This window comes from Neoarius graeffei, chromosome 10 (genome assembly GCF_027579695.1).
Source record: "Neoarius graeffei isolate fNeoGra1 chromosome 10, fNeoGra1.pri, whole genome shotgun sequence".
Lineage (NCBI taxonomy): Eukaryota > Metazoa > Chordata > Actinopteri > Siluriformes > Ariidae > Neoarius > Neoarius graeffei.
The window spans coordinates 87561623-87575145 of record NC_083578.1 but is presented as its reverse complement, the minus strand read 5'-3'; the positions used below and the strand labels follow the sequence as shown (position 1 = coordinate 87575145).

General features: G+C 43.6%; 1 protein-coding gene across 2 annotated transcripts in view; it reads left to right on the top strand.

Annotated features, from left to right (window-relative positions):
• znf692 (zinc finger protein 692) overlaps positions 1-13017 on the top strand; it is a 41893-nt gene extending 28876 nt beyond the window's left edge. For both annotated transcript variants that reach the window (XM_060930931.1, XM_060930930.1), the window contains exons 10-12: positions 6739-6853; positions 8454-8553; positions 11510-13017. In XM_060930931.1, the coding sequence (XP_060786914.1) occupies positions 6739-6853; positions 8454-8553; positions 11510-11720 (426 nt within the window). In that variant the 3' untranslated portion in view covers positions 11721-13017. The remainder of the gene's footprint in view (positions 1-6738; positions 6854-8453; positions 8554-11509) is intronic.
• Positions 13018-13523: the final 506 nt, after the last annotated feature.

The window sequence follows — 13523 nt, the reverse complement described above, 5'->3', positions numbered from 1 at the left end:
TACGTAAACAAAAAAAAGCGCACTCTTCAAGTTTAATGATTTTCTTTTTGTTTGTTTGTTTGTTTGTTTAATTATCTGGTTAGTGTTAAAGTGTGAGGTCTCGTGTGTGTTTTTGTTTCTGAACTGAAATGAAAACGTGTAGCCTGGTAACGAGGGTTGACTCCTAAATGTCTCTCTAATTTCTATATAAGTGCACTACATGTTACTAGGAAGTAATGGATTTTTAAACTCTATATAGTGCACTCGAGCTTCAGTAGGCAGTCATTTGGGATACGGCCGCTGTATTACCAAACTCTTAATTCAGGCTTAATAATTTGCACATATTTATTTCGTCATATTAATAAACTTTTTCTACATTTTTATAAATATTTATTTAGATTGTTTATAGCCAGCTGAATTCTGCAACTTCTCTCAGCGCTGGCTCAAGGTGCAGAAACACCGGTGCAGTTTGCGATGGAGATGAGGCGAGACCTGGCGATGTGGTTTTTGTGGCGGCGGCGGAACTCGCACAATAATCTGATTAACAGCAGACTAATGAGACCGAAGGTGTCAAATTACTGGAAATTTCCAGAACAATCTTATAATCTTGTAATACGGGATGGTTTAAGTTATAAATCAGTTATAGAAACTGTTTTATTTAATCAGGCTAACAGATCAATATCCAGGTCCCTACCAAATCCACCATTAGCTTGATCAATTCTATAAAAGTCTATTTAAATTCTGAAAACTGTACAAATGTTGTTGTTTTCCACCAAAGAGGCGGGATTAGCCAACGCAGAATAGTGACGTTTGTCTCTTGTTGATGACGTGTAGGTCGCATGAATGAATGCGACCTGTCCGGTCAGACTGCAGTCGCATGTGAAAATAACGGATATGCATCGGATTTAGGACCACATATCCAAGCGGCCTGGGTCGCATGTGAAAAAATCGGATCTGTGTCGTTCAGATTGTCAATAACAAATCGGATACAGGTCGCATATGGGCAAAAAAATCGGATATGGGTCGTTTCAGGGTGCAGTCTGAACGTAGTCCTAGAGCCGGCCCTGTACGACAAGATTGAGTGGAATAACTGTTTTATTCTATCCACATTCAGTGGATTTTGAGAAGCGGAGCATTTTTATTTTTATTTTTTGCAAACTCGATCAATAGACCCCTTCGCATGTTTGTAAACAAACCGACCGTTGCCAGGATGCACGCGCAGCCTGGACCCAGAAACAATGGCGCTGCCCATAGACCGGCATTATGAGCTGTCAGATTATGCAAAACAATTGTCGTTACAAGATCGAGAATGCTACATAAATAAGTTAACTCTAACAAGTGGACATCGCCTACCGGATCCGTATTTAATTAAAGAGTGGACGGACGATGTTAGTAAGTTTTCCTCTGATACCTGAAGGCAGTCATACTATTTACAAAAAATGTCAAACTCAAAAAAAAACAACTATTTACAAAAGTAGCCTGCCATCAACATTCTGGTTACAGCGAGACTACAACTTGATTAACAACGGGACATTCATATTCATTTTGTTTTAATCAAATTATGCCAGTGATGTGATGGCAATGTGGCTTTAGCTACAACAGCAAATACCAACACTAAACAGCAATTTGCAGGAGGTGATGGCATGAAAGGAATGATAGTGTAAAGAGTGCAGCTAAGAGAAATCAGAGCTGCGTAAAAAGTGAGAGGCAGAGAGCAGAAATGAAACTGAACGGGGCGGGAGCTAGGTTAGAGCAGTCAACGCAAGTTGGCATTTAGAGCAAGGGCACACAATTTTACCTTTCCATCCTTGCTTTAAAATTGTGATTTTCGGCATACACAAATAATGATGGCACAAAATCTGGACTGCTTGAGTCAAGCGAGACCTCTCCGACAAACAAAATTGCATGGAAAGCTACGTTAACATCTCATCTCATTATCTCTAGCCGCTTTATCCTTCTACAGGGTCACAGGCAAGCTGGAGCCTATCCCAGCTGACTACGGGCGAAAGGCGGGGTACACCCTGGACAAGTCGCCAGGTCATCACAGGGCTGACACATAGACACAGACAACCATTCACACTCACATTCACACCTACGCTCAATTTAGAGTCACCAGTTAACCTAACCTGCATGTCTTTGGACTGTGGGGGAAACCGGAGCACCCGGAGGAAACCCACGCGGACACGGGGAGAACATGCAAACTCCACACAGAAAGGCCCTCACTGGCCCCGGGGCTCGAACCCAGGACCTTCTTGCTGTGAGGCGACAGCGCTAACCACTACACCACCGTGCCACCCACGCTACGTTAACATGCTAACAATATTCATTACATTGTGTAACTATGACCCAGCTAATCAGACAAACGTTACCAAAGTATTTTGCTACATCAATAAACGAAGACTAGAAAGAATAAAAAAGAAAGATTTAATAAATAGCCTGATCTTACCTGTGATGAAGTGGGCGCTGCAAACCCGCACATTTTTGATGGTGCTTTCATCCCAGTCTACACGTTTGATGGTTTGTAGCCATAGACGTCGGCGATTTTTTTGGAATGGGTGAGATCCTGCTGGAATTCTGAACATTTTAACCCCATCACTGCTACGATCCTGACACCCGACAACACAACAACTAGGCATTTCTTCCAAATATTTCTTCTCGTCTCTACCGTCGCCAAAAGTCAGTCTGACCGTCGCTGAGTCTTTTTTGAGTCCAGGCTGCGCTCGCAATTTCCGCTTACGTATGAATGACGTTGACTGCGAAGGGGTCTATAAAAATTTGTACAAAACGTCTAACAAAATCATTTCTGCTCAACAAACCAGTGAAATGATAGTAGCAATTTGTAAAAAATGCGATGATAATAATAATTCTTGAAAAATAATAATATAAAGATATGTTCTTATCATCAAATACTTTCTTTCCATATTTTGTTGCTTTTTTGGGGGGGGCGGGGTTGTTTTCGAGTAGCTTTTATTTCGTTCTCGGTTGCTTCAGCAACACGTTCTGCCATTTTGTTTTTCTCTACTTACGGTATATGAGCTGATATCCTAGGAGTAGAATAGCCAATCAGAGCACGCGATTGCTCATATCCAGTGAATGTGGAGAGAATAATGTTCCATGTTTTGGCCAAATATTAAAGGCAGCTTCACCAGACAAGAGTTTTTACTTTTTTTCTTCCTTCTTCCCCTTCCTCCCTGTCGTTCTTTCCTCTCTCTCTCCCGTCCTTTCAGTTTCCTTCCTTCCTTCTTTCCCTCCTTTTCCTTTCTGGTCTCCTTTCTTCCTATCTTTCCTTCCTCCCCTTTTCCTTTCCATTCTTCCTTCCTTCGTCTCTTCCTTCTTTCCCTTCTTTGTCAATTTCAGTCCTTCTTTCCTCCTTCCTTTCTCATTTCCTTCCTTTTCCCCTTACTTTCTCCCTCTCCTTCGAGTAACTTTAATGACACACAAACCTGGATCATACTCCGATAATTTAAACATTTATTTATGTATCGTTAACTTTTAATCCAGTCAGGATTGTAGTAAAGTAAAACACTTTCATATTACTTTCTTGGTCACATGACATGCTGCAGTTGGGTTTTTTCTTTTTTCTTTTTTCGTATTAACTTCAACAAAGGGTGGCACGGTGGTGTAGTGGTTAGCGCTGTCGCCTCACAGCAAGAAGGTCCTGGTTCGAGCCCCGTGGCCAGCGAGGGCCTTTCTGTGCGGAGTTTGCATGTTCTCCCCGTGTCCGCGTGTGTTTCCTCCGGGTGCTCCGGTTTCCTCCACAGTCCAAAGACATGCAGGTTAGGTTAACTGGTGACTCTAAATTGAGCGTAGGTGTGAATGTGAGTGTGAATGGTTGTCTGTGTCTATGTGTCAGCCCTGTGATGACCTGGCGACTTGTCCAGGGTGTACCCCGCCTTTTGCCCGTAGTCAGCTGGGATAGGCTCCAGCTTGCCTGCGACCCTGTAGAACAGGATAAAGCGGCTACAGATAATGAGATGAGATGAGAACTTCAACAAAGACAAAAAGAGACCAAAGATGGTTTATACTGTTGCTGCTGCTGGAACATAACTTAGAACAGGACCTGACTTGTTTCATGAACATTCCACAACATTAAATGTAACTATAAACAGATAATAAAAAAGTATGATGTCCTGTTTGTATTTTTTTTTATGTATTAAAAATGGTCATTAGGACGTTGCTGTGGTGTAAGAGGAATAAAACCCTTCAGGAACAGCTGTTCTAGGAAAAATAATCACCGTCAAGGTGGAAACAGTTACTCCGCTTCATCACACGGTGCCATCCATCAGTGATTATTTTCCCATAATAGCACAACGCACAGTGTTTTATTCCGGACATGATGCTGCAGTCATATGATTTAATGCAACTTTATAACCGATATTATACAACCCCGATTCCTGAAAAGTTGGGACAAAGTACAAATTGTAAATAAAAACAGAATGCAATAATTTACAAATCTCAAAAACTGATATTGTATTCACAATAGAACATAGACAACATATCAAATGTAGAAAGTGAGACATTTTGAAATTTCATGCCAAATATTGGCTCATTTGAAATTTCATGACAGAAACACATCTCAAAAAAGTTGGGACAGGGGCAATAAGAGGCTGGAAAAGTTAAAGGTACAAAAAAGGAACAGCTGGAGGACCAAATTGCAACTCATTAGGTCAATTGGCAATAGGTCATTAACATGACTGGGTATAAAAAGAGCATCTTGGAGTGGCAGCAGCTCTCAGAAGTAAAGATGGGAAGAGGATCACCAATCCCCCTAATTCTGCGCTGACAAATAGTGGAGCAATATCAGAAAGGAGTTCAACAGTGTAAAACTGCAAAGAGTTTGAACATATCCTCATCTACAGTGCATAATATCATCAAAAGATTCAGAGAATCTGGAAGAATCTCTGTGCGTAAGGGTCAAGGCCGGAAAACCATACTGGGTGCCCGTGATCTTCGGGCCCTTAGACGGCACTGCATCACATACAGGCATGCTTCTGTATTGGAAATCACAAAATGGGCTCAGGAATATTTCCAGAGAACATTATCTGTGAACACAATTCACCGTGCCATCCGCCGTTGCCAGCTAAAACTCTATAGTTCAAAGAAGAAGCCGTGTCTAAACATGATCCAGAAGCGCAGACGTCTTCTCTGGGCCAAGGCTCATTTAAAATGGACTGTGGCAAAGTGGAAAACTGTTCTGTGGTCAGACGAATCAAAATTTGAAGTTCTTTATGGAAATCAGGGACGCCGTGTCATTCGGACTAAAGAGGAGAAGGACGACCCAAGTTGTTATCAGCGTTCAGTTCAGAAGCCTGCATCTCTGATGGTATGGGGTTGCATTAGTGCGTGTGGCATGGGCAGCTTACACATCTGGAAAGACACCATCAATGCTGAAAGGTATATCCAGGTTCTAGAGCAACATATGCTCCCATCCAGACGACGTCTCTTTCAGGGAAGACCTTGCATTTTCCAACATGACAATGCCAAATCACATACTGCATCAATTACAGCATCATGGCTGCGTAGAAGAAGGGTCCGGGTACTGAACTGGCCAGCCTGCAGTCCAGATCTTTCACCCATAGAAAACATTTGGCGCATCATAAAACGGAAGATACGACAAAAAAGACCTAAGACAGTTGAGCAACTAGAATCCTACATTAGACAAGAATGGGTTAACATTCCTATCCCTAAACTTGAGCAACTTGTCTCCTCAGTCCCCAGACGTTTACAGACTGTTGTAAAGAGAAAAGGGGATGTCTCACAGTGGGAAACATGGCCTTGTCCCAACTTTTTTGAGATGTGTTGTTGTCATGAAATTTAAAATCACCTAATTTTTCTCTTTAAATGATACATTTTCTCAGTTTAAACATTTGATATGTCATCTATGTTCTATTCTGAATAAAATATGGAATTTTGAAACTTCCACATCATTGCATTCCGTTTTTATTTACAATTTGTACTTTGTCCCAACTTTTTTGGAATCGGGGTTGTAGTATACAGGTAGTCGTCGACTTACGACCTATGCAACTTACGACCGATCGACTTTATGACCGTCTGGTTATGACTGGCTAGTGTTTCCCAGCTGAGCTAGCTGAGCGTACGACAGTTTCCGCCCCAGCTCCCGGCAGCGCCTCTCGCCGCATACAACAGTTTCCGCCCCAGCTACAGGCACATGCGCAATCTCTTTCGCGCACCCTCACGCACTCCATCATACAGTTTCCGCCCCAGCTCCTGGTTTATGAAACGAGCAAATGATCCCGCCAGCCAGAGCGCTGCAACAGCTGATGATGACGTAGACGACCCACAGCCAAGCACCAGTGATGCCAGCGGTCACTAAATTTTGTATTTTGCTATGTTTTACATTTGTATTTTGGTATGTTTCAAACTAAAATGTTTTCTATTTTTCATACCTGTATTTCGTATTTTTTGTTTTGCACATATTAAACGAATTGTACTGTACACAGTGTAGTATGCAGTGTTTGACTTAAACCAAATAATGAGCCAAGGTAATGAAATAAGAAAATGTTGATAAAATAAGACTTTAAGATGATTGCAATATCATTACACATCACAATATACTTACGTTCATTTAACACAGGCCGACTTACGACCAGATCGGTTTACGACCAGTCAGTCGTAACCAAACGCAGTCGTAAGTCGACGACTACCTGTAGTAAACTTTTATTAAAGGTGAAGTGTTTGCCATAATATGAAGCATTTATTATATAATCAGTAACCTGCATTGCATCTGTCTCCGTCCAGCACCACATGAAGTACCAGCACTTCCAGCCGAAGACCTTCGCTTGCTCCGATCCCTCCTGCGGAAAATCGTTCAACTTTAAGAAGCACCTTAAAGAGCACGAGAAGCTGCACAGCGGTGAGTCAGAAGGACGATGCACTGACTCACGACTTGTGCACTTCAGAGGTCTTATAGACAGACAGACAGACAGACGCTTGTTCAGGTCTCGAGCACGGTCCTTCAGCCTCAGCTCAGATCTGATCTTCATACTCACATGTGCATGTCGCTAATCAGCTGTAAACCACCAAACACGTTCACGGCGCAGAGGAATTATAGCCACCAAACACTGGCCAGTGTATTAGGAACACCCATCCGTCCACCTGCTGTTTGATGCAGTTCTCTAATCAGCCAATCCCATGACACATCAAATCATGCAGATACAAATCGAGAGCTTCAGTTAATGTCCACGATGTTCAAACATCCGAGCGGGAAAAATTGTGATCTCAAAGAAGTCTGAATTTCTTTCACTGTGGTATGGGTGTTGGTTTGAGCTCGATGGAAATGGTTTGAGTATTTCAGAAACTGCTGATCTCCTGGGGTTTTCACACACAACAGTCTCTACACAGAATGGTGCGAAAAACAGTGAGTGAGTGACAGTTCTGTGGGTGGAAACAAACACCTTGCTGATGAGAGAGCTCAGAGGAAATTGGACAGATCGAACTTTTTTGCCAGAAAGGATATAGTAACTCATAACAACCGTGGTGAACAGAAAAGCATCTCAGCATGTAACAGCAGAAGAGCACATTGGGTTCCACTCCTGCAGCCAAGTAGCCTGGGAAATCCCATGCTGCTTTGCACAATCGTTCCGATCTGAAATAACAGCATGGAAACTATGGTCTAAAGGCTCGCCTGAGTTAGGGAGCCAATCAGAGAGTGGGGAGGGGTGGAAAGATGGTGACGCGTACTACTCGACAAACGGAAGCTTGTAGTTTATTTGGGACTGTTTACGGATCACATTTAACATGGCGGCGAGCGATACAAACCAAACTTTCGATCAAGCTTAATAGTTTAGAGCGAAAGTTTGTTTTAAAAAAAGAACAGCATTTGGCGTTTCAGTCTTTCTTTGCCGCTCTAACTATGTCACCGGGTACAACTGCCATGATTGGCCATGGCCTACGTATACGCCAAATGATAGACATTCGCAACGTCCAATAAACGACCGTTGACAATTGTAAACCACACCTCCCCTACGAGAAATTCAATAGGCGGATTCCAGACCATATTTCACTTGTGATATGGTCTGGTGTTAACCAGACTAGCAGCCAAGAACAGGGATCTTAGAATCAAGTTCCTATTAAAGTGGCCGGGTGTATATAGTATCATTTATACACCTGAGTAAATCCCTGCTGATCAGCCTGCTCTAGTTTTTTTTTTTCACCTTTATTAGATAGGACAGTGTAGAGACAGGAAATGAGCAGGAGAGAGACAGGGAGGGATCGGGAAATGACCTCGGGTTGGAATCGAACCCGGGTCCCCGGATTTATGGTATGGCGCCTTATCCACCTGAGCCATATTATTAATATTCCGAGTAACACACACTGGTGTTTTATCCCTGTGGTGGAATTCCTCCGAGAGTGAACTGAGACCAGAGCTATCAAATGTTCAGAAAATCAATGTATGACGTAAACTAGTGTGTATTAGATGTGTATACCAAAGTTGTGTGTGTGTGTGTTGATAGATCAGAGAGACTACATCTGTGAGTTCTGTGCCCGTGGCTTCCGCACCAGCAGCAACCTGAGCATCCACCGCAGAATCCACACAGGAGAGAAACCACTGCAGTAAGAGAACACACACACACACACACACACACACACACACACGTGAATGTAAGGAGGGAAGGCCTTTGTACCCATTAGTCCCAGTAAAGGGGGTGTGGCCTTTGTGTGTATCAATCTCATTAAAAAGGCGTGGCTACTGTATCTGTTAGTGCCAAACAAGAAGGTATGACCTCTGTGTGTGTTATCCTTAGTGAAAAAGGCATGTCCTCTCTTCCTGTCAGTCTCATTAAAGAAGGCGTGGCCTTGGTGTCTCTCAGTGTCATCGAAGGAGGTGTGGCCTCTGTATCCATGACTTCTAATGAAGGAGGCGTGGCCTCTGTGCCTCTGTGTATGGCTATTGTGTCTGTTAGTATCCATGAAGGGGGTGTGGCCTTTGTGTGTATCAGTCTCATTAAAAAGGCGTGGCTACTGTATCTGTTAGTGCCAAACAAGAAGGTAAGACCTCTGTGTGTGTGTTATCCTTAGTGAAAAAGGCATATCCTCTTTCCTGTCAGTCTCATTAAAGAAGGTGTGGCCTTGGTGTCTCTCAGTGTCATCGAAGGAGGTGTGGCCTCTGTATCCATGACTTCTAATGAAAGAGGCGTGGCCTCTGTGCCTCTCAGTCTCAGTAAAGGAGTTATGGCTGTTTTGTCTGTTAGTATCTGTGAAGGCGGTGTGGCCTTTTTACATGTCAGTCCCAGTGAAGGAGGTGTGGCCTTTGTCCATATCAGTCCCAGTAAAGGAGGTGTGGCCTCTGTGCCTGTCAGTCTCATTAAAGAAGGTGTGGCCTTGGTGTCTGTCAGTGTCAGTGAAGGAGGTGTGGCCTCTGTATCCATGACGTCTAATGAAGGAGGCGTGGCCTCTGTACCTCTCAGTCTCATTAAAGATGGTATTAGCCTGGGCCCGCCCATCCTAAGCGTGACGCAACACGAGGGCCTGTTGCGAGCTTAGTCTGGCCAGGCAAGCTATCTACAGCTCTTCCAAGCTCCCGAAAAATCAGGAGCCAATCAACTTTGAGCATCTCCAACGGCCCTGGGTAGAGGCGTGTTCAAGGCAGTGACGTAGTAGAACTGCGACCGGAAGCCATAGATTGTTTACAGAATCTATGCCGGAAGCGCTTCATTCACTAGAAACATTACGAACATGGAGCAAGTTCTCATTGAAAACGGAGCAAAGAGCAGCCCTGGAGGTATTTATTGAAAGGAAGGACGTTTTCGCCTTGCTCCCGACCGGCTTCGGTAAGAGTTTAATCTACCAGTTAGCCCCGTCGCGTCACATACGTCAGAGGAAAGAGTGATGTGATTGGTTTAAGCTTCGTCACAGCCTTTTCTGGCTTCGACCAGTAGCAAACTGAGGCATTTCAGGGAGGCGGGTCAACCATGCACTTTGGGAAACGGTTGGGCTTAATATCTTTGCCAGACCAAATGCTCGCAGAGCTTTGAAGTCGCGTTAGCCAGACTAAGATGGTATGGCTATTGTGTCTGTTAGTATCAGTGAAGGAGGTGTGGCCTTTGTACATGTCAGTCCCAGTGAAGGTGTGGCCTCTGTGCCTGTCAGTCTCATTAAAGAAGTTGTGGCCTCAGTCAGTGGGTTTACATGCACATCCAAATCGAGCTACTGTCGGTAATCGAGCTAAAGGTCCCAGCAGGGGTGCCAGAGAAATCCAATCCTACATGCACACAAGGAAATCGAGCTATTGTGTGAGGTACATTGTGCACCCGAGCCACAGGTGGCGCTACACGCCCCATCGTGTTGGTACACTTCCGGTTGTCGTCATGAAGAAGAGCTATTCAAGAGTATAAACAAAGTTATCAGTTCCGTGTTCACAAGAAGAACGACGACGAGGACAGCAACATCGAGAGATGTTGTTCCTCCTGACCTCTTCTGCTGCTCGCTACTACTACTGTTGTCATGCCGACCGAGGCTGTTGTGTTTCCCGCTTGTGGTCTCGTCACTCGTCACTTCCGGAAGGGGCAGTGCTGAAGTAAGTAGCTCGACTACGTAGCTCGATAGGGTTTACATGCACTAAGTAGCTCGGCTACAATCGCATAATCTAGGTCGCGTAGCTCGATTACGAGAAATCCAGTTCGGTTCGATTTCAGCCGAGCTAAGGTGTTTCCATGGCATTTAGAACTTCGATTTCAGTCGAGCTACGGCAGAAATTCGATTTTCTCTATGTGCATGTAAACGCACTGAGTGTCAGTGAAGGAGGTGTGACCTCTGTATCCATGACTTCTCATGAAAGAGGCATGGCCTCTGTACAGGAGGTGTGGTCTGTCCATGTCAGTCCCAGTAAAAGGGGTGTGGCACACCTTTACAGTCTCAGTAAAGGAGGCATGGTTATTTTGTCTGTTAATACCAGTGAAGGAGGTGTGGCCTTTGTACATGTCAGTCCCAGTGAAGGAGGCGTGGCCGCTCTCTTCTCAGAGTTAACATTCATTTGTGTTGAAGTCACGCTGTATCTCAGTGTAGCTCATGGAAACAGTTGTAAATCTCATCAAGCTTATTAAACCAGATGTCAAATGATGTGTGCAGTGGAATCTGCTCTGTGTGGTGGAAATGGGTGGAGCCAAAGCTCTGCTTCCCGTCAGATGCAAATCAGAAGCCAGAGGTTTAGGATGGACCTTTTGGGTTTTAAAATCTGCGGTTGCTCTCATGGAAGCTGGTTTGGCACGTCATTAATGTGATCCGTCATTACACTTGTATGTACGTACCCTACCTACCTGCCCACCCGCCCGCCCGCCCGCCCGCCCTATTTTTTTTTCTTGGTCTAATGTAGGAGTGTGTGTGAGAGTGTAGGCTACTAGTGTGTGTCTAAGTTTATCACTTTCAAACACACCAGATGTGTCTGTTTTTGTTTGATCTCACACTCTGTCTCTTTCTGGTGTGAAGCGAGCGTCTCTCACCTCATATGTGTGTGTGTGTGTGTGTGTGTGTGTGTGTGTGTGTGTGTGTGTGTGTGTGTGTTTTTAATAAGGTGCGAGGTGTGTGGCTTCACCTGCCGTCAGAAGGCTTCTCTGAATTGGCACATGCGTAAACACGACGCCGAACGTGGCTACCGGTTTGCGTGCGAAATCTGCGGCCGCCGCTTTGAGAAGAGGGACAACGTGACCGCTCATCGGAGTAAAAGTCACCCTGATCATGTGACCTCTGACCTTTCTAAAGAGCCTACAGCCAATGACTTTTGACCTACTTGAAGCTGGAGTTCTAATTTAAGCTTGTGCCAATATTAAACATTCACGTCACGATTATTCCCGAACTCTTATCACTGTTTACAAATTTCAGTTGCAACACAAAAATCGCCTTCCTCTTTTTCTGACTCGGCACCATTCCTGGTGTTGCCTTTTAAGGAAAGTGGGCGGAGCATAGCTCAAATCAAAGCCCATCTAATCCATTTCATTGCAGTATTAAAATTATGAATTCACTTTTTTCTGTCACGTATATAAAATTCTGTGATTGTTATAAGTTTAAAAAGTACAAACTGCGATTTATATTGTATATATGATTAGCGTCACATGACCTCCTGCACTGCCGCACCATTACACGAGGGGTGACTTTGGCTCCTGGCCTAAAGATACATCGAAGCCCCGTGATAAGATGACTCACTACCTCCAAAACGATCAGTATACCATGAACAGAGCGTTCTCACTCGGTTAACAGAAATAGTATAGCGTCACATACTCCACATTCCACAACACCCCCCCAATCCAACACGCTATTCAAGGACAAAAATTATTCTGTAGGTTACAGTTTTTCCAGTCTTTGGTATTTGTACCAGATTTGCCTTAAAATGGGATCAGTCTTAATAAAAATGTTTGGCTCGTCCAGTGGCGGCTCCAGAGATTTTTCCTTAGGGTGGCAAAGGAGGGCATAGGTTCCAGGAGGGGGGCATGGGTTGTCGATGCAGAAGTTTATGCAAATCGTAGAAATAATTTTTACTTATGCTCAAGAAAGACTCACAATCAAGTCATCTTGTCAAATATGTATTGAGCTATTGTACCATCAGGGAAAACGGATTCAACCATCTAAACCATCTTTTCTGAAAGTATATTCCCAAGCAATGAATGGAACTATTCTGCCCTAGCGATGTATCAAAAAATAAACAGATAGCGAACGGTTTAGATTGTGGATCTTACTGAAGACTTCAAACTCATACAGATGTGTTTATCCTCGATTTCCGTAAAACTAAAAGAAACAAATTAAGTATATCCCTAAACTGAATAGCACACAGGCGAAAACGCGAGCTAGGCTGACCTGCTAGTAATGGCACGGTTCCGCTATCCCAACATTTTAGCTGTATTCAGCAGGTGGCGCTGTGATCAGTCCTCCACTTCCGGGTCGTTCCCAGCCAAAACAATACTCACTGTGACATTGGTTTGTATAACGTTTCGCTGAAATAAGATAGAATTAATAAATTTTATTCATGTTTAACTGGAATAGCCGCTTATAAAATGTTGTCAAATGTACAAATACGTGAATTATCACCCATGCCACATCCATTATCATGCTTACAGTGGTGATTGAAAGTTTGTGAACCCTTTAGAATTTTCTATATTTCTGCATAAATATGACCTAAAACATCATCAGATTTTCACACAAGTCCTAAAAGTAGATAAAGAGAACCCAGTTAAACAAATGAGACAAAAATATTATACTTGGTCATTTATTTATTGAGGAAAATGATCCAATATTACATATCTGTGAGTGGCAAAAGTATGTGAACCTTTGCTTTCAGTATCTGGTGTGACCCCCTTGTGCAGCAATAACTGCAACTAAACGTTTGCGGTAACTGTTGATCAGTCCTGCACACCGGCTTGGAGGAATTTTAGCCCGTTCCTCCGTACAGAACAGCTTCAACTCTGGGATGTTGGTGGGTTTCCTCACATGAAGTGCTCGCTTCAGGTCCTTCCACAACATTTCCATTGGATTAAGGTCAGGACTTTGACTTGGCCATTCCAAAACATTAACTTTATTCTTCTTTACCCATTCTT